Genomic DNA, 21558 nt, shown 5'->3' on the forward strand with positions numbered 1-21558 from the left:
CCTCGTCTGTGCAGCCAAGCACCACAGCTTCTCCACGGACTATTACATGCAGACGTTCCCGGTGTTTCTTCCACAGGCTCCACTTCACTCACCTGCCCGATATACCCGCTGCTTCTTCCCACATTAACCTGAATAACAAACCGGGACTCGGTGCTCCGGTTGGATCCAAACGGAGAGCTGGGGCTAGCTGGGAAGCTAGCGGAGGCTAACTGGCTGCACTGGCAGCTGAGTGAAGTGGAGCCTGAGGAGGAAGCACCGGTTAGCCCCGGTTTCACTACAGGCAGATTCACTCGTCACAGGGGCGAGGAAATAAAACCTAAACAGCCAACTTAGTTCGGCTTAGTTTAGCAGTTAGCGATGTCTTTCACTCACTCTCAGTCTCTGCTGTGTTTAGCTATTTCCCTGCTTTCCTGATAGAGTTAGCACTAGTCGGCTGCCACGCTAACATTCCTACTCTTCTGCGTGAGCCCGTCACAACTCCAGCTCACGCAGAAGAGTAGGAACGTTAGCGTTAGCTCTCGGAGTTAGCACTAGAGCTACTACGGCTACTGGAGTAACTTACAGCTATAGAGCGCTTCTACCAGCTCTTCTAGTCACTGAGCCTCGCCTCCATCTCAGCAAATGCATTTATTACAAGCACCATCATCATTGACGTAGGCAGGGAAGAAGCTAAACACAGCCCGCCAGGCTGCCCGCCGGGCTACATTTTACAATGCTAATTGCAAATGTTAGCTGGGCTGCAGGGCTACTCACCTAACCATAACGCCTGACTCATTGCTGGGACTGAGCCGCTAATAACTCAAGCTCCGGACATTAACACATGCTACGATTGTAACATTAAATTTAATTGAATCAACATAGCGACATGTGCCTAACAGTACTGTAACACTAATTAAAACAGACATTTGACTCAGCCATTTCACTTCGAAAATATGTGCTGCCATTGCTCACTGGCTGTAGCCTTTTATAGGGAGGGAGGGCCAAGAGCTCCGAGGGGGGGGGCGGGGGGGACTCACATGAACATACATGAACGCGCAGCCGGACCAGCTTGTAAACAAGGGGCTGGAGATCAACACAGAGAGAGGTTGTGTGAGGTCATGCTATCATGCTATACCCCAGATGAAATTACACCTCTAGTTCTTCACATAGCAAGTTTTTAATTCCTTCAAGCTAGAAATGATGAATTACGCTTATTGCCCCTTGAATTGACTCAAAACTGAGCCAGGATCAAAAAATTGTGTTGACTGAGACTAATGAGCGTATTCACAGAGCTGTATCTGGGACTAAAACTCCTTCATCAACAAATTTTAAGATCACTGAACACGTTTTGTTCTTTGAAGCTTCTTGGAATTCAAATCTGACTTCTCTCTTTTTATTGCACAAAGTCATCCACATCAGTGACCATCAAGGGGACACATTTCTCAATTAATTGCCTTTGAAATACTGGAGACTTGGATCTTTTCATGACTTAAAACTATCAAATTGAAACTATCCAACAACAGACTGTCATTAGGTGAACTTATCATAGCGACGCCATTCTGTGCTGAGTCTCCACAGTCACCTATTTGTCCTTCTGATGAACACTGATTGGCAGACTTCCATAATGATGTTCCAAAGATGCTGAAACATAAAACTTACTTACCACCACAGTGACCTGGTGGTTGCTCTGCTTGGCCAAGTGGATCAGGTTGATGTTGTTGTAGAGCAGGTTTTCCAGGCAGCCATGGAAGTTCCTGTTGGAGAGGATGGGTTTCTGCAGTCCGTGACTCTGGACAGCTCCCAGACTTAGCTGCACAAAAGACAACACATATATGTAAAAAATGAGTGTACAAGTAACCATCACTTCCTGTAGGATTTAAGGTTTACTTGAGTTTTGACAGTGGAAAAAGAAAATCTCAGTCTCAGTATTGCGGCCAACATGAAATCACAAACTATAGACATTTCCAGCTGCCTTTGAAGCATAAAGGTGTTTGCTTCATAAAAGACATTCTAAATCGAGTATCTCTTTAAAATGTGTTATATGTGCCTCTCTCTCACCTGGTGAATGTCCCAGTGGCTGAGCTCAGCTGGAATCTGAACCTGATGAGTGTTTTTATCCACAGTGAGGTTGAGGTGAGCACTGAGCCTTTCCAGCTTTACATGGTGCCATTGTTGGTCATCCAACAGGCTACCCACCGAAACAAGAAGCTGCCCGCTGGAAGATGAACTCACACCTGCAAGGAAGGTGATGATGTGGAAAACAATCAATTTTGTTGTCTTGATGTTGCATTTGGTAGCTGGGCATTAACTCCAGCTAATGCAAAAAAAAATCTTCTTATAAGCACTTCCTGCTGGGGAACTTTGACTTTTTTCCTGAGGTGTACTAAATAAAAACCACTTCAAGGTCAGCATTCTGTGTCCTCCCCGAAAATGCATTTTTAACAAGGACACACACGCTTGAAGAACTCATTTTAAAATGCTTCTTTTCTCTTGGAAAAACAAAACCCTAAAGGAGGGTTCATGTTTGATTTATCAAAACAAAAAGTCGTGGAAACGTTGCAGCTTCAGTTGAATATTTTCATCGTTGTTTCAAACAGGGGACGGGTCACTGAGGTCACCCTCTCTCATTAGAGAGAGCACATATCTGTATGCTGGCAGGGAGGAGGCCCGAACGCGATAAATGACGATGCTGCAAAATGACAGCAGGACATAATTAATGACAGATCCAAGACCAGCAGGTCCAAATTGGTGGATCCGTCTCTGCATCCCCTAACGTGTTGGGAGAGAAAAGAGTTTTTGCTGACAGAAGGAGCTACAACAGAAGGAGAGAGACACACTAAGTCATTAATTATGGAGGACTTTTTCTTCGAAGGGCGATAGATAGATAGATAGATAGATAGATAGATAGATAGATAGATAGATACTCTTCTCAGGGGTTGCATTTAATGATGAGTTTGACATTTTGGAAAATATTCATGTTTCTGCATTAAAGTCCCTGGAAACCTCTGTTCTCCATCAGCTTCTTCCTATGAGTAATGGAGTCCAAAATAAACTCTCTTTTTCTGCCAAAGTCTTAACGGTGTTGATTATGTCTGTGTTTTGTGTGTGCTCATCTTACTTGTTTGAAGCAGGGCTTGGTTGGGTAAAATGGTATGTCATCTGAACCACATTTGTTTTAATTGTTTCAAGTTTCTGTGTAAATGATCCTAGCTACCTTGTTTGAAGGTTGGTAGTCATTTCAAAACTCATGGAAACTTACAATTATACTTTTGTTTTCAGCGTTGCAGTTTCAGGTGTCGTTGCCATCTCAACAGCTTAGTTTTGAACAAATTGTGGTTACAGAGTTACCCTTTAAAATTCTGCTCAGCTATTTGGTAGAGCACATTTTGAGTCACTGTGCCATAATGAAAAAAGTGTTGAACTAGTAGTAGGTATGTTATGCAAAAAAAAGTCACTGTGTCTTTAAAAAGTGTGCCTTTGCAGTTCACTTCCTATAAGAACTTAGTAACAAAAGAAGTCACTCCAGACATGAGAGCTCTGTATGATGGGATTTTCAAAGGTAGGTGTATTTTTTTTCAAACATGTTATATTTTCAGAAGTGAAGCTTAGCTAATGTAATTAAAATTGATCATTTGTTACAAAACAAAAAACTTAAATGATTACATGATTACGTTATACGATACATAGAATGTTATCTGTAATACAGATGCTGAAATAATTTTCTTAGCATGATTTTTTACAGTCTAATGCGATGCCCAATCAAAGGGTTGTCCTTTTTATGGTAAAGGTAGTGATGCTAAGATAAAAAAACAAACAAACAATTACATCAGTGGATTTTTCACCATTTCTGAGATCTTTTCAAAGTACTGTAATAGTAAATATCTAGAATAATTATGTGGAAATAATAATAGCACTGGTAGTACTACTGATGCCATAGTAACAAATTGATATATGTTGGGATACTAAAATGTTTCCAACATTACAACAGTACTTAACTTGTAATTTTGTTATTCTCGTATAACATTAAGTGACTTCTCAACCATTTGGTAGAGACCTACATAGAAAAACTATGGGGTCTGTTAGAAATGAGTTTTTTCCATTGCTTTTTATTCAGTGTGGACATTAAAGGGGTATGAAATGTTCGGACTGTTAAGTTCAATGTAAATGTAAAGAGCATGAAAGCCTGAGTATGATGGAAGGGTTAGGTAAAGGATGGGTCAAACAAACACAGGACTTTTATCCAGAAGGCTGCTGTTCATGTGACACTAAAAGTCAATTTTTTTGTGATTTTTGAAGAAGGTGCTGTTCACAAAGGTACAGCACATAACTCTTTATAAAATATTGTTTTTACATTTCTGCATGTGGATTTAACTTTAGAGGTGTTGCTTATTTTAAAAACCATCACACGTGATGGAATCAACTAATCTTTTATTATAACCTTAATGTAAATATACGTTATTGAAAATAATTCAGCTAGTTTTACATTTCCCAATTCATGCAGCTACTCTCAATAAATTATTCCTTTTTTTATGTTGAACCTGCTTACATTTTTTTATTGTGTGCATATTTGTGAACTATAGATGAAGCCATGCTTCCTGTTCCCCCATGGAGGTTGAACAGAGAAGTCAGGGCGTCATATCAGGTCATATCAGTGGGGTACAACACATGCACAGTGAAATCTGGTCTGCACCATAATAGCTGGCGCACTATCATAGAGCATGGGGAAAATGGTTTTGTTTCACTGAGGCGTCCGCAGTCAGCCTTGAGTAAGAATATATATGTTATGTGGAAAAATAAGATATGAGTAAGAATTGAAATTCTCCAATTATAGAACAGGTCCTTAATAAAAGACCATAAACAAATGCTTTCAATATGAAAACATTTTATTGTATATTGTCTGCCATCCATTCAGTGTAGATCTACCAGAAAGTCAGGTCAGGTTGAGGTTCAGAAGGCTAAACAGAGTGCATCCAAAACATGAGAGTTGATAACAGCATTTCCCAAAATGTCTAACTATTCCTTTAATGCCATTTGATGAGGTTACATATTTGGTTACAGCTTGAATAAGTGGAAATAGAGAGGCGGCGATCAATACAAGAAGTCTGAGGGCGAACAATTATAGAAACACTTAACTTTCATTCATGAAACTCCCTCTCCCTTTATTACTCTCTGTCAGTCTTAATTTCCCTCACTCCTCCTCCTCTCCTGTGAGAACGTTGTGAGGAAGGAGGTTCAGTCTGACAGCACCCAAACTTGCTGTTGTCTTTAATGTCCAACTGGAAGGAGCCCAGCTGTGCAACACTGCAATAACTGCTTGATTTATCCATACTGAGCAGGCTAATATTGAATGTTCTTGTCTTTAAGCTTAGGAGTCTGCACTGAACACTACCTTCCACTTTCCAGGAGTCTGCCGTTCCAGACAGCTCCCTAAGGCAATATCACCTCATCATATTCTGTCTGCTACTCCATTATGGCTCTTTGCTCAGCTCTAAATCTGTTTATGAAGGACGCCAATGACAGGTCTTATCAGGAGACAGACTATTATAATTGTTTCAGCATTTCATCGTCACGTGGTGCTACTACTTGAAATACAGCTTGACTGTAAAAATAATGTACTTTCTCGAAACCAATTCTCAGTTTCAGTCACAGTTGGGAATTCAGTTCATTACCATAAAACAAACTGGAAAAAAAGAGAAAGAGCACCGTGATATTCATGGAAAGACTGTCACTGCTGTGTCACTTCTCTCCGCCTCCTCAATTCAGCTCAGGCATATCTGGCATGATCTTCAGATCAAAAATACAGCTCCAAATCATATTCATAAATAAAGAACTTGATATTAACAACTAGTTATTCGTATCATTTAACACTTGATAACATTAATGATTGGGAAGAAAAAATACATAAAAGCATGTTTTGCTTTCAAATAAGAAGTTATATGTAGGGCTGAAATGATAAACAGAAAATTAAACTATTTTGATATTTGATTAAAAGGCAGGTCCACTATCTCTTGTTGGCTCTTTTTAATTAATTTTTCTATATCATTCTGTAGCCTTCCTGTAGTTTTCCTTATTAATAAATATGACCATTTAAATTTTGGTGGAAGTGTTTGATGTCAAAATGCTGTTTTCCTACACAATTCTAAAAGCATGTTCCCACGTCACCTGTTATAATGTAGGTTTCTGCATTATGACATTGCTACATAAACCTTAACCTGCCTAATATGTTTCTTTTTGACTGAACCAAGTCTTCTTTGAGAATTTTATGTTATCGGCCTTCTAAATTAGCTCCATACTGTATATGTGTATATCAGACATGGGGCAAAGTCACACATGTGCAAGTCACAAGCAAGTCTCAAGTCTTTACCTTCAAGTCTCAAGCAATTCCCAAGTTAGTTGTGGTGAGAATCAAGCAAGTCAAGTCAAGTCCCTGCTATAAGCCAAGCAAGACAAGTTGAGTCATTGCTCAGGTCAAGCAAGTCACAAGTCAAGTCATATGTCACATACAGCAAACATCTCCTCATGATTCACTAGCTACATGTCCTCTGAATATGCTGTGAAAAAGTCCGGTCTCTGTAGGCAGCCCAGGCTCTGCAAATGGCAACAAAAACATTTGGGTCCAGGCTGCACCAACCAGCCAACGCGAGACCAGTGAAAGCAAGCACACACACATAAATGCGGTGCCCATGTCTCACTGTCTCGCAAGCACACGTGAATGCAGTACCCAAAGAGGCAGTTAGAGCTACAGGCTACAGTGAGGCTAAAAACAGAGTTCAAATGACGTTTTTCCAAACAACTTTTTATGTTGGGGCTTCAGGACACTTGGATCACTACGGACGAGCAGTATGGAGATATTTTGTGGTTTCAATTATGTGTTTTTGGACTTTTTTTTTTTTTTTTGGAATTGTGTTGCTACCCCTTCTCCCCTTGGATCTCCGCAAGTGTTGTGAGGACTCTATAACACCTGATGTTACGTCGGGATGAGGGTGAGTAGATAATGGCTGAATTTTCATGTTGGATGCACTATCCCTTGAACAGGTGTGTACATCCAGGATAACTAGCAGCTATCGCTCGTTCATGACACAGTCACAAAGGACGAGGGGGGGGAGGGGCGAGCTAGCTCTGTTGTGTTTGATAACATTGTTGAACGTAAACAGAAGTGACACCCAACGGTGCTTAGTGTGCCTTTAATATTGAATTAAAACCAAGTCCTTTCAAGTCATCTGTCTCAAGTCAAAGTCAAGTCATGAATACGAAGTCAAAGTCAAGTCTTTTATCAATGTTAGTCAAGCAAGTCTCAAGTCATCATATTTGCAACTCGAGTCTAACTCGAGTCAAGTCATGTGACTCGAGTCCCCCATATCCTCTAACATAAATAACCACCCATAACCAAGTGGCTGGCATAGTGTACAGGAACATCTGTACTGAGTATGGGCTGGAAGTCCCAAGGTCACAATGGAAGACGCCGAGCTAAGATCCTGTGGGACTTCCAGATCCAGAATGACAAACTGGTGATGGCCAACCAACTGGACATTGTGCTGATTGACAAACAACAGAAAAGGGCAGTGGTGATAGACGTAACAATACCGAGTGACGGCAACATCAGGAAGAAGGAACACAGGGAGCTTGAAAAAATACCACGGGCTGAAAAAGGAGCTAGAAAAGATGTGGGGAGTAAAGGCAACAGTGGTGCCAGTGGTAATCGGAGCACTGGGGGCTGTGACCCCCAAACTGACTGCCTGCCAAATGAACAGTTTCCCCAGAGTTGGAATTTGCCCTTCTTTTGGAGGGGAAGGGATTAGTCGGTAATTTCAATTTCTGATTGTTTCATATTCTGTATTCTATATACTTCTGTCCACCACACTGTTCCAGTAACACAAATAAGCTAACTGGTGATTACCTTTGCTGCATGTCAACCCCAACTTTCTCTCTCACCCCATTTCAATCTGTCCTGTCCATTAAAGGCAAAAAGCCCCCTCCCCATCCCCCCAAAAACCCAAAACATACAGTACAGGCCAAAAGTTTGGACACACCTTCTCATTCAATGCGTTTTCTTTATTTTCATGACTATTTACATTGTAGATTCTCACTGAAGGCATCAAAACTATGAATGAACACATGTGGAGTTATGTACTTAACAAAAAAAGGTGAAATAACTGAAAACATGTTTTATATTCTAGTTTCTTCAAAATAGCCACCCTTTGCTCTGATTACTGCTTTGCACACTCTTGGCATTCTCTCCATGAGCTTCAAGAGGTAGTCACCTGAAATGGTTTCCACTTCACAGGTGTGCCTTATCAGGGTTAATTAGTGGAATTTCTTGCTTTATCAATGGGGTTGGGACCATCAGTTGTGTTGTGCACCAGCCTCAGAAATCGCAAGTTAACAGCAGCTCAGATCAGAGACCAGATGAATGCCACACAGAGTTCTAGCAGCAGACCCATCTCTAGAACAACTGTTAAGAGGAGACTGCGCGAATCAGGCCTTCATGGTCAAATAGCTGCTAGGAAACCACTGCTAAGGAGAGGCAACAAGCAGAAGAGATTTGATTGGGCCAAGAAACACAAGGAATGGACATTAGACCAGTGGAAATCTGTGCTTTGGTCTGATGAGTCCAAATTTGAGATCTTTGGTTCCAACCGCCGTGTCTTTGTGAGACGCAGAAAAGGTGAACGGATGGATTCCACATGCCTGGTTCCCACTGTGAAGCATGGAGGAGGAGGTGTGATGGTGTGGGGGTGTTTTGCTGGTGACACTGTTGGGGATTTATTCAAAATTGAAGGCACACTGAACCAGCATGGCTTCCACAGCATCCTGCAGCGACATGCCATCCCATCCGGTTTGCGTTTAGTTGGACGATCATTTATTTTTCAACAGGACAATGACCCCAAACACACCTCCAGGCTGTGTAAGGGCTATTTGACCAAGAAGGAGAGTGATGGAGCGCTGCGGCAGATCACATGGCCTCCACAGTCACCGGACCTGAACCCAATCGAGATGGTTTGGGGTGAGCTGGACCGCAGAGTGAAGGCAAAGGGGCCAACAAGTGCTAAACACCTCTGGGAACTCCTTCAAGACTGTTGGAAAACCATTTCAGGTGACTACCTCTTGAAGCTCATGGAGAGAATGCCAAGAGTGTGCAAAGCAGTAATCAGAGCAAAGGGTGGCTATTTTGAAGAAACTAGAATATAAAACATGTTTTCAGTTATTTCACCTTTTTTTGTTAAGTACATAACTCCACATGTGTTCATTCATAGTTTTGATGCCTTCAGTGAGAATCTACAATGTAAATAGTCATGAAAATAAAGAAAACGCATTGAATGAGAAGGTGTGTCCAAACTTTTGGCCTGTACTGTACATTGTAGTAACAACAAAAACCAAGTAGTCGCGATGTTCCTGGCTTAAGTCAGATATGGACCTTTGTCGCATGTAACACCCCAAATACATAAAACTAAACAACATTTTTCTCATTCTCCTTCCCGCTGCCATCAGAGGACGACATAGTGGCCAGTCATTTGCATGTCCTTGGCTATGTAGCTATATGTGTAGCATGTCATCTTTTTATTTTGAGATACAAACTGTATTTCTGCTGCACACCGAAGAAATCAACAGTAAGCAACTTACAGTATAATACAGCAGCAGAGAGTGTTACAGTAAGAGTCCCATGGCTATCTTGGCAATTTCAGGCTCCTCTGAAAATACGGAGGCTGCTGACTGAAACTCTTATGAGGCTGTTTACAGCAGAAACTCCTGGAGGCTCAATGTAAATCACTGTAGAAAAAGTGGAGTGGAGTAAGCAAATGCAACAGTAATCACCACGATTCATTGTCTTCTATTTTCTCTGCCAACTGGCACACTTTGTCCGGAGAGATTCATCTCTTTTCAACAGGGCTCTGCAGATGCCTCGGGGAAGATTTGATTGTAGCTTTTGTTGCTCTTTGCGATTATTGGAAGCGTCTGTGATCATGCTGATGTTTCACGACTGTAAAATCTGAAAAATTCTGGGTATTCCGTAACATAGCCAGCAACCACAAACCAACCGCATGTCCTTATACAGAGAAAAGATACTCTACACGCAGCTTGCCCTGCACGCCTCCCTGATGCCATCCTAATTTAGTCAGCAATACTTAACACCACTCATCCAGAATGCACTGGAGCAGGACACACCAGCCCTCAGTGTATTTACTGCTGTGTATTACAGCTTTCCTGTGACAGTTCAGAATTGAACTGAATTATGAAGCAGGGGGATACATTAGAGCAAACTGACATTTTGATAAATGTAAAGCAGAGAGGAAATGAGATGGTTTTGGATAGCAGACATAAATCTTAATGAGCCAGCCAATTTAGTCCAACTGCTTGGACAGCCACAGGCAGATAGAGAGGGCCTAACGGTCTTACTGTTGTATTTATCTGTTTGTTTGCCTGTCTGTCTCCTTGCATAATGAATATAGGTCTGTCGTTCTGTTTTCATTCATCATTAATTTATGCTAATGGAAGTTACAGTGTGGCTAACAAAAACACATCAGCTCTAGCCAAGCTCTTTATGTGTGTGCATTTACAAGCTACACATATCCCTGACGCTCAAAGCTAGTCATCATTAGCCATCTTTAGCTCTTCTGTGTCTCCGCCAGCTTGTTTATCTCATGATGCGACATGCATCAGTGTTAAAGAGCAGCCTGACAGTATCAAGTTACCAAATGGGAGAGATAAAGCACAAAGAGCCCCAGAGAATAGCACACACTCTGGAGCTATGGATATAACGCATCTAAATCTTAAGGTTTTATCTTTGCTACCCTAGTTTGAGCTTCTCGTCTATTCTCTTGAGCCAACAGCTGACTGTGGAGAAGCATGCTGTGGCTCAGGGTGGATGCTCCAAGCTATTGATCTAAATTACACTGTCTGCAGACTGCAAACTCCCGAGAGAGCATGAGGGAGGGCGGTGTGTGAAAGGGAGGGAGAAAGAAAGAGGAGAGAAAGACAAAGAGCATGCAATTGAAAAAGGCAAATAATCACCACTGGAAAAAAAAAACGGAGCAGGGGCAGAATTGGGGCGACATATGAGAAAGGCTGTGATAAATAACAACGGAGAGAGAGGGAAATAGAAAAGGCAGAAAAGAGAGGGAGAGGGGGCAGCCAGGCAGGGAAACAACAAGAGCCATGGAAAGAAGTATGCAGCGACAGCACTGTGATTGAGGATTTTTTTCCAGTATTGGCTGTATCACTGGATTATCATAGCTCGATCTAATCTCTGCACCATTACAAAAACGAAGATTGTTTATTTTCCTTCCCGGCCACCCGGAGTTCTTTGAGCAGTTTGTTGACTATCAGCTCATGTCTAGTGGGGAGATGTGACAGGCGTCACTCAGGGAGCTGATGTCAGACTGATGGCTTTTGCAGAGAACGCCTCTCTGCCACTGACAGACAGACAATACCACCAGGGAATTGATACTCTTCCACCCCTTCCCAACCAGAGGGAATTGGACAAGATTCTGTTTTATTGCAGGGATGTAAAGAGGGAGTGAACGAGGAGGGCTTAGACAAGTGTGGGAGATGGAAAGAAGCAGTTTAAACTACATCTGAATACAGCAAGTTTAGATTCTTGCCAAGAAACAGAATGGCTTTCTCAAACATAATTATAATACTACCATGCAGGTGTTGTAGCTGCTAGTATATACGCCGCCGCAGCCTTAAAATGCCATTATTACTGTAGTGTAACTGGGTCGACTTTTCCATCAGAGCAATTTCCTCCAACTACATTTCATGCTAAAATGAACCCCCTATGGAGACTAAGGCACCAACCACCGTAACATCCCTGGTTCACATCCCATAGAGGACCATCGTTTCATGTGATCAACCATTTCTCTTTCATTTCCTGTCACCTCTAAAGCCAACAATCTAAAAAAAAAGTCAGAAAATGCCAGCCAAAATACTTAAAAAGTAAATACATGAAATAAAGCTTAAAACATGTGATGCCACATGGATTACTCTCAATATGACTTAATCAGCCATGCAATATGGAAGCTCCATTTTCAAATTAGAGCGCAGTGTGTGATTCAACAGGTAAGGTGCATACAGGATATCAGGCCAAATATATTGCTAAATGTCCAAGAACAATCCCCCTGTGCCTAAAATCACTCAAACAACATGCTAAAATGTCTCACTGTGACAGCTTTTCCTTCCTCTCCACCACATGCAATTTCAAACTCAGGTCAGCACTTTAATGATGGTCATACTCTGCTGGTCCATACGGTCATCTGCAGTGGTGGCTGGTGAAAAATATTCTAGGTGTGGCTGTGCCATATTAAGCCAGTGTCAACTACCCCAATACAATTTAACACAAACGGCAGGATACCAGTGCTCTGTGAAATAGTAATTATTTAATGCCAGTATTAAAAAGTTGAGGCATTCTCACACAAAAACATAAACAGCATATTGCACAAACACAAGTTTTGCATTTGAAACTGAACATGTAAACAAATGACTGACATCTACACATTTTTACACACAAGGCTGTTGACTGTTACGGCAGTGCCCTCTTGTGGCAGAGGTGCACAGCAGAGCACATGAAACGGTGTGTTGGTGGTAAATAGGCAACACAAGAGACACGCCACCAGAACAGAGTGCAAAGTGGACTATATATACAATAACATAGACTTAAATAGATTGTCATAATGTATCTATGAAATTTACACCGTATAAAGGATGTATAATAAAGAAATTAATATAAAGTGGCTGAACTCAAACCTTTGGCTGGAAGAATACTGTGCGGTACTTTATGATCAAGCTAAATGTTACTAATGTGATCAGAACTGCAACAATTAACTGATTTTTCAATTAGTCAATCAAGAAAAATATTATCTGCAACAATTTTGCTAATAATGTCAGCATTTGAGTCATTTTCCAAGGTAAGATTCCAAACATTTTTTTGTTTTTGATTATCAAATGTTAAGATTTGCTTCTTTCATATGTCTAATATGAGTCAATGAAAAAGTATTTTATAGACTAAATAAGCAAGAAAAACATGAACAGATTACATATACAATAATATTAGCAAACACACTACTAAGACAAAATATTAGAAATCTCTATAGTGCAATATATTGCTGGATGATGTCTTGTGCAAAGTTTAAGAGAAAGATTTGGTCAAGGGAATGTGTGTGTGTGTGTGTGTGTGTGTGTGTGTGTGTGTGTGTGTGTGTGTGTGTGTGTGTGATATGACATCTATTTGTACAGGAATTTTGCCCTTCTGTCCTTCTGAGTGGCAAAGCTCTCAATGACCCTATTATTGAAGTCAGGGATGTTTCTGACAAGTTTTTTCTCCATGGAGAGCATGGCCCGAGCATCCAGGCAATCCTGCGTCATGGTGTTCCTCAGGAAGGTCTTGATTCTGCTGTTGTCATGGGTGTGGTGATGAGAATCTTGAGAAGACTGACAGTCTCAGTGAATGTGGCCTGAAGGTTGTTCTCCATGAAAAACTGGAAGACAGTCAGTGTACCACCGCAAGCCTTGAACCTGTCATTCTCATAGATGAGGGATAGCTCTGTTCTGAACTTGGCCTTATTAAATATGGGGTAGATGTGACTCATGATGACTCATCTGCCCACATGGTGAAATGTGCCAAAAGTTGGATGAGCCCTCCAACGCTAATGTTGTTATCATTAAACCCTGAAATGGGTATCAGGCTGTACCATCATATATTAACAGGGCCTTCTGACAGGTGACACCATTCTCTAGCCTGACCTAACATAACCCTTATGCTGCTTTGGAATCATCTCTCTTTTTGTCCCTGATCAGGAATCCCGTGAGGGCTGGTATGGGGAGGAAGTACAATTACAGCAACCAAGAACGGTTTCAATATGCGTGTGGGCATGTGAATATTATTTTAAGTCGGAATTCTTTTTAAAAATGTGTAGTCATACTTCAATTATTCAAAATTCTGTTTACAATCAAGCTAATTTTAGGGCAAGAAATCTTGTTTTTCTTTGAAATACTGTGACACATTATTACATATATAGATGTAATAAACTTAAGGGAGACCACCACCCAAGATAAAAATACCGATATTTTATTTCCATGGCCTAGGAAAGTTCAATCAGTGTTTGTGAACATGAGCTACTCTCTCCCAAAGCCAGAAACCAGAGAAGTCAGTCTAAAACTTCTGATGTCATCAAGTCTGACATCTGGAGCTGCTCCATAGACAGTGAATGGGAGCCTGATGTTGCCACCTGGTCTCACAGAAATATATGAAATGGAGCTAAAGCTCAAGTTTAAGTCTGAAGTGCTGGCAACACAAAAACAATACCAATTCAAAATCAGTGGAGATCTTTTGTTCTGTTGGACACACAAATTGAGTATAAAGAGCGAGCAAGTCTGTAAAGGATGTGTGGGAGCGGTGGTGCATGGGTCAAATAAACATGGACTTTAAACCAGGAGACAGCTGTTCTTGCCCCATGTTTAACCAAAAGTAATTGTAGGTACATGCCTGCATTCCACTATCTGCCTCACTGATACTGTCCACAAGTGGTTCACATCCTACTTCACTGGATGAACTGAGTATGTTGCATTGGGAGAGGCAAAATCACAAGTTCACTGTCACCTGTGGTGTCCCTCAAGGCTTGGTGCTGGGTCCTACCCTCTTCACTCTCTATATGCTCCGCCTCGGCTGTGTTATCAGCACGCATGGCATATCATTCCATTGTCATGCTCAGTGTTTCCCATACATTCATTTATCTGTGGAGGTGTGCCACGAATAAATTATCTCCGCCACATATAGATTTTTCTGCTTTTGGCGCTACCTGTTCGACCTCGCTCATAAACACATTATAATGGGACTCACTGTCTGTGAATGTAGCTTGTCGTTACAATTCCGGTGCAATAGGTGGCGGTATGCATCGTAAAGACGCACTTAACGCAGCTGGTCCACCAGAAGAAGAAGAACAAGAAGCAGATGTAGTAGCAGAACGGATCCAAACACCTCTCCGTACAAATATGTGGGCAAACAAGTCCAAAAGTGGTCCGAACAACTCTAACTCATCATGTTATATTAGCCTGTGTCTGTATTAACATAGCTGGAAGCTCAACATGTGCAGAGACATTAACTCACGCTGTTAGCAGTGTTAACTGCAGCGCGAGTCCTGTAGCAGCTCGCCCACCTGTTAATCAATTACAGTGGCTGCACCGGCAACGGCAGCGGCGCAACAACTCTCTATTTTACACGGCTCTTCTATTTTTGTTGCGCTATGCTGCCCTACGCGACCCCCCAGCAGATAAAAACTACATGAAATAGTGTGCTAAACGAGCACAATGTGTTTTTAAATGAATAAACCATTATCAGAGGTGATATGTGATGATTTTTTTTCATGCATTTACCCATGTTTATCCGTGACATTGTGTAAATGTCCATGGCGGACATTTGAAAGCGAGTACATGACAAACAGTACAGTAAACTTGTAGATAACTCAAATATATGTAATAACTTAGGTGGAAAATGCTTTAACATTTCATGGCTCAGCAAACGGTAAACAACCCCGCTGGCTTCTCTCTGTGTCGCTTCCACGCAGTCAGTGGAGCCCAAATGAATACGCCGCGACGCTACGCTGACGGGACGCTTACTTTTGTAGCTGGTGGAACCCGGCCGTTACGTTTGCAGCCGGTGGAGCCCGGCTGTAAGGTTCTGCTCGTTAGTAATTAACTCTGTTCTGCTCGTTAGTAATTAACCCCCCCCCCACCACCTCCACCACCACCTACCTCCGGACAGATCCCTCCTTCTCTGCACTACTGCCATCTGCCTCACTCTATACCTGCCTGAAGGAGATAAAGGCGTGGATGAAGCACAAGACTAAAGCCATTCTTGTTGGCACCCTACACCAGGTCAGATCATCCACCCTCACCAGCATCTCTTTCTCCGGTGAGAACATCCCCGTCTACTTCAGTCACCAACCTTGGCGTTAAAATGGACCTCCACCTTACATTCGAGACCCACATCAAACACCTGTGCAAGACTTCCTTTTACCACCTCAGGAACATTGCAAAACTCCGTCCATCACTCAACCTGGCAGATGCTGAAAAGCCTGTCCACGCTCTTGTCTCCTCCAGGCTGGACTACTGTAATGCACTCCTCATCAGGATTCCTAGTGAAAACATCCAAAGGCTTCAATACACCCAGAACAGCATTGCTAAGAGCATGACCATATCACACCCATCCTCAAATCACTCACTGGCTGCCCATTGAACTCAGAATTCAGTACGAGGTCTCCCTCCTCACACATCAGTGCATTCATGGACAAGCTTCACTCTGTCTTAAAGAACTCCTCAGACTTCTTCACGCACCTGCCACACTGCCAGCCTCCTCAACCCCCCAGGACCAGACTCCACACCATGGGAGACCGGGCCTTCTGTCTGGCTGCTCCCTGACTGTGGAATGCTCTCCCTGACCACCTGAGAGCACCGCAGACTGTGAACGCTTTTAAACGCAACTTAAAGATTTACCTTTTTACTAAAGCCTTCTGATGTATTTTATCATGTCTGTTTTTAACTCTTAGCATAGCATATCTGTACTGTACCTTCTGTAGCACTTTGAGATTTGTTATTTTATGTAAAGTGCGTTACAAATAAAATGTATTATCATTATTATTATTATTATTATTATTATTATTATAACTTTGCAGACTTAACTTAACTATGCAAAGGACCTTACGTAGGTACTGTGTGTAATAACGCAGCATACTTACGTTTACATCACTTATGTCCTGTAGGTCTACATAGTTATTTTTTATCTAAAACCATATTTTCTCCTAAACTTAACCAAACTGCAACTGTTTTCACAATGAAACTGCAACCGCTCATACTAGACTTTGCATTGGCATTGTTTTCATATTGCCAGCATATCATTTTCACACAACTCCAGCCCACCACTACGTAATGCAATGTTAAGAGGTTGTGTCCATTTCACATATTACTGTGAAATTGTGTTAGATTTTGTGGACCCACAGAATGTTTGTTTTCTTATTTACCTAAATGAGCTTTATTTCATTGTAGTGTACTCAGTTGTGAAACAGGAAATGTACCCATTCTCCTGGGTGCTCTCAGTGTCATCTAGAACCTTTCTACCAATTCATTGTCTGTGGAGCAGCTCCTGACTTAATACCCCATGACATCACCCATTTAAGTTTTAGCCCTCTAGTTTTTAGATTTGGGTGACAGTGGCTAATGTTTACTAATATTATTGGATCGTGTTAGGCAATAGGTATAACATACATTTTGAAAATGGGCAAAATTCACCAACATAATTACAGGAAAACCATCAACCCTAAATAAAGGAAAGGAAGGAATGGTTGGTGAGCAGAACAGTAGAGTACTCCAGCAACCAGATGGCGTGGTTGATGAGAGGTCTGCCATATGGTGATAATTCGACGGCCTGGCAGTCGGACAACACCTCAGGTTTAACCTCATTTACACAACGCAAACACACACATGCACAAACACACACACACACACATTACCTCCCATAGCCTCCACAGTGCTTTGTTCTGTGCAGTTAGAGACCATGGATCATGTTATGCTGTGCTAGCCCACTGTGCTCCACAGAGTTCATCCTTAACACATGTTGCTAACATCCATCACAGATTAAAAGAGAGAGAGCATGGGAGTGGATGTCAAGCTGAGACAGAAGCAGAGCCAGAAAGAGAGAGACACAGTCGATTTCGAGGGAAAAAGTCTGGAAAGAACTTCGACAAGAGTAAATATGTTTTTCCCAACAAATGTTGCTGTCCTCCTCCACAGTCATTGACCCATAACTGCACGCCTGCAATAGTGAACTGCACCAATTCCCCAAGTTTATTCAAAATCTGATGAGTTTTGTCTGAGATATTGCTTCAGACATATGGATAAACAAGTAAACACTGTACTGAGCTAATCAGCATAAGCAGAAAGAAGCATAATTCCCCCGAGTTTCCTCAAAATTGGATCAGTGGTATCTTAGAAATCATATCTGACAAACGCACAAGCAAACCAGCAGATGGACGGAGACAGACTTGAAGCTCCCTCCATTTCATTGTGGGGACAAAAATGTGCAAGATATTACATTCATTATATAGAGACAAGATGGTGGATACTCTGGAGCCTTACACTGTAAGGCTTAGTCGTTTAGCTGACATTTACTTAGAACAATGAACAGATAGATAAAGCTGCAGAAGTTTGTTGGAAAAGTCATCCAAGTTCCATAACACAAACGTCCAAAGTTTCAGCCACTTTACACCACAGGATTTCAATCCATGTCCTCAGGAAGTCGACTACTGCTGCTTTTTGTTCTACCAAAGATTTAAATGCATGTAGTTCCAGGTGTAAAATGGTCCATGATTATGCAGTATATAAAGAATGGAAACCAGCGGGACTTAAAGCTCCAAGTAAGAAAAGCACAAAATTACATCCAGATAAAAGGAGACAGCCTATTCAGATTAAAAGACCCATCATTACACCACCCACAGTATGTTTAAGATGCAGCAGAAACAGCAAAATACAATCATATCATCAGAGATCATGAGCAAAGAATACCTGAAGATCCATCCAGATACATAACCTCACCAAAACCAGAAACTGTGTCAAAGAGAGACTGCAATCTAGATTTTGTTTACACTATTTTTTAGAGAGTGGAACGACTAGCCTAATACATGACTGTACACTTTATATACATTTTATATAATATTGTACGATAGTTTCCATTGTCTTTGTCATTTGCTGTATCGTGGTATTTGTTTCCATTTCTTTCATATATAATGTATTATACATATGTATTATTTTGTAGTGTGTGTGTATTACATACATATACTGCACATATATTATACAACATCATATACTTTAATATATTGTTATGTGTACTGAATTTATTATTCATTCTTATACCTATAGTCATACACAGTGCTCACACCATGGCTGCAGGAATTGCTCTACTGGATTTTTTTATTCCTTTTGCGGTTTTATATAGTGTCATGTAATATATATTGTGTATAGGTTTTTAATGTAACCTCTTTAAAATAGCTTAAATTCTTTAAGTACTTTAAGTTTTTTCTTAACATGTACATTCCCCCCGGAGATCATTCACCTCATCTTATTTCATAATGGAGGAATAATGTTGGTACCTTGTTGGTGGTAGAGCAGCAGCCGTCCCTTCTCCAACACCAAAGTGAGGCTGTGATCTCTCTGTCCCTCTGTATGTAGCAGTGTCCCAGCATTCCTTAGGGTCTTAAACTTTAGAGAGACGACCTCCATCGCCGTCCAACTCTGCCTCACACTCCACCTGTAGACCAGGCTGCTGCTTCCGTCAAAGTTGGCCACGTCAGAAGCTATAGAACGACGGAGAAAGAGGAGAAGGAAGAGCTTTACATTTTTCCAACAACAGATGTACACTCTATTCTTCAGTAACTGTAACAACTGACATTTGTCAATTTATATTACAACTCTGATTCCAAAAAAGTCTGAAACTTAAACAAAAGCAGAATGCAATGATGTGCAAATACTCTGACCTCTAATCAACTGAATACAGTACAAGACAAGATATTTAATGTTCAGACTGAAAAAAAATTATTTTGCAAAAATACAGTATTTTAAGTTTAATGCCTGCAACACATTAAAAAAATGTTGGAACAAGAACAACAAAGGACTGGGAAAATTATGGAATGGTCAAAAAAAATCAAACAAACAAACAAACAAAAACAGCTGGAACATTCCACAGGTAAACAGGTTACTTGGTAACCAATGACAGTGTCATGATTGGGTATGAACGAAGCATCCTCGGAAGGCTCACTGGTTTACACGCAAGGACAGCGCAAGGGTTACCACTTCGTGAAAAACTGTGTGGGGTATTAGTCTAACAGTTTAAGAACAATGTTTCTCAATGGACAATTGCAGGAATTTAGGGATTTTACAATTCTATAATCCACAATATCATCAAAAGATTCAGAGAAGACAGAAATCTCTGCATGTAGCGGGCAATGCTGGAAACTAACATTGAATGCCTGTGACCTTAGACCCCTCAGACTGCATGAATTGATTTACTACATGGGCTCAGGAACACTTTGGAAAACCATTGTCGGTAAACACAGTTCATCGCTGCAACTACAAATGCAAGTTCAAACTCCACCATGCAAAGTGAAAGCCATTTATCAACAACATCCAGAAACACCGCTGACCTCTCTGGGCCTGAGCTCATCTGAGATAGACTGACACAATGTGCTGTGGTCTGACAAGTCCCACATTTCAAATTGTTTTAGAAATTTATGGACGTTGTGATCTCCGGGCTAAAAAGAAAAAGGACAATCCAGATTGTTACCAGCACAAAGTTCAAAGCCAGCATCTGTGATCATATGAGGGTGTGTTAGAGCCCATGGCATCAGGGCTTACTTGCACATCAGTGAAGGCACCATGAATGCTGAAAGGCACATACAGGTCTTTGGCAACATGCTGCCATCCAGATAACCTCTTGTTCAGGGACACCCGTGCTTCCTCCAGCAAGACCAATGCCAAGCCACATTCTATATGTGTTACAACAGCGTGGCTTCATAGTAAAGAAAGACTCAGTCAAATGAGATGTCATGTAGATAGTTTGATACATATTTCTTTTGGTATCTTTGGAATCTCCACAAGAAGTTCTGTGAGTTTGATCAACATTTGGCTGAAAAGTGTGATCTTGAACATGAGGTTAGAGAGGTTACAGTGAAATATTTCAAACCCTGTTCTAACTTGGAGAAAGTGAGCCTATAGAAGAGGTGTGAGCTTGTAAATAAAGAAATGTTGCAGAACAGCAACAAAGCAAGACTGATCTTGACATTCAATTTAGGGTGTTTTTGTTGCAGTGACTTCAAATGCTTGAATTGCTTGTATTTCACAGCGGAGGAATTGTTCATGGACTGCACTGTATATTTTCTCCAATTTTCACTGAAAACCATCCGAGACAATGTGGTCACTGTAAACCTCACAAACAACAGCCAATACTTTCTAAAGCATGACTGTATTTCTATGGTTTGATGATGTCGATTTCCTCCCTGAACAAACAGTTTCTAATGAGCAAGCTAACTACTGGCCCCTTAACATATAAACCCTTCAAACCTCACAAACACCATATGGTCTAGTGTCTGCTACTGATTGCAGAGCAGCAAAAAGACCAGCAAGAGTAATTAACTTTTACTGTTGTGAAAGCAGAATCTGTGCGAATTTGTGAGAAAAAAAAAAATAATTATGTGTTTCTGGTACGGTCAGAATTTTGCTCAAAGCTGACACTAAGTATGGTTTAGGTTACATTTACAGTGACCCCTGTAGAATTCTTCATTAAAGGTGACTAATGGATTATGTCCACTGTCAATCACTTGTTCTCTGTTTCTTCTTTGGAGTCTCTACTTTCAAGTTTTTGGTCCTAAGCACCTGCCAATGTAGACTCTCAAGTCAGTATTTACACGCTTTGCTTAACTGATGTCTTTCTCCCTGATTTTGTGTTTACATGGGCAGATACAATTTCAGAGTTTAAAAAGACTCCCTACGTTGCAGAACCAATAGTAAATCCGCAGGGCGGTCCTTCGGTGGCTCGCTGAA

General features: G+C 41.2%; 1 protein-coding gene across 2 annotated transcripts in view; it reads right to left on the bottom strand.

Moving 5' to 3' along the window:
• The window catches only part of LOC125895479 (contactin-associated protein-like 4), a 171025-nt gene that overhangs the window by 79800 nt on the left and 69667 nt on the right, over positions 1–21558 (bottom strand). For both annotated transcript variants that reach the window (XM_049587347.1, XM_049587348.1), the window contains 3 exons: positions 19113–19316; positions 2038–2213; positions 1643–1789 (listed from right to left, as the gene is read on the bottom strand). In XM_049587347.1, coding sequence (XP_049443304.1) covers positions 1643–1789; positions 2038–2213; positions 19113–19316 — 527 coding nt within the window. The remainder of the gene's footprint in view (positions 1–1642; positions 1790–2037; positions 2214–19112; positions 19317–21558) is intronic.

This window comes from Epinephelus fuscoguttatus, linkage group LG10 (genome assembly GCF_011397635.1).
Source record: "Epinephelus fuscoguttatus linkage group LG10, E.fuscoguttatus.final_Chr_v1".
Taxonomy (NCBI): domain Eukaryota; kingdom Metazoa; phylum Chordata; class Actinopteri; order Perciformes; family Serranidae; genus Epinephelus; species Epinephelus fuscoguttatus.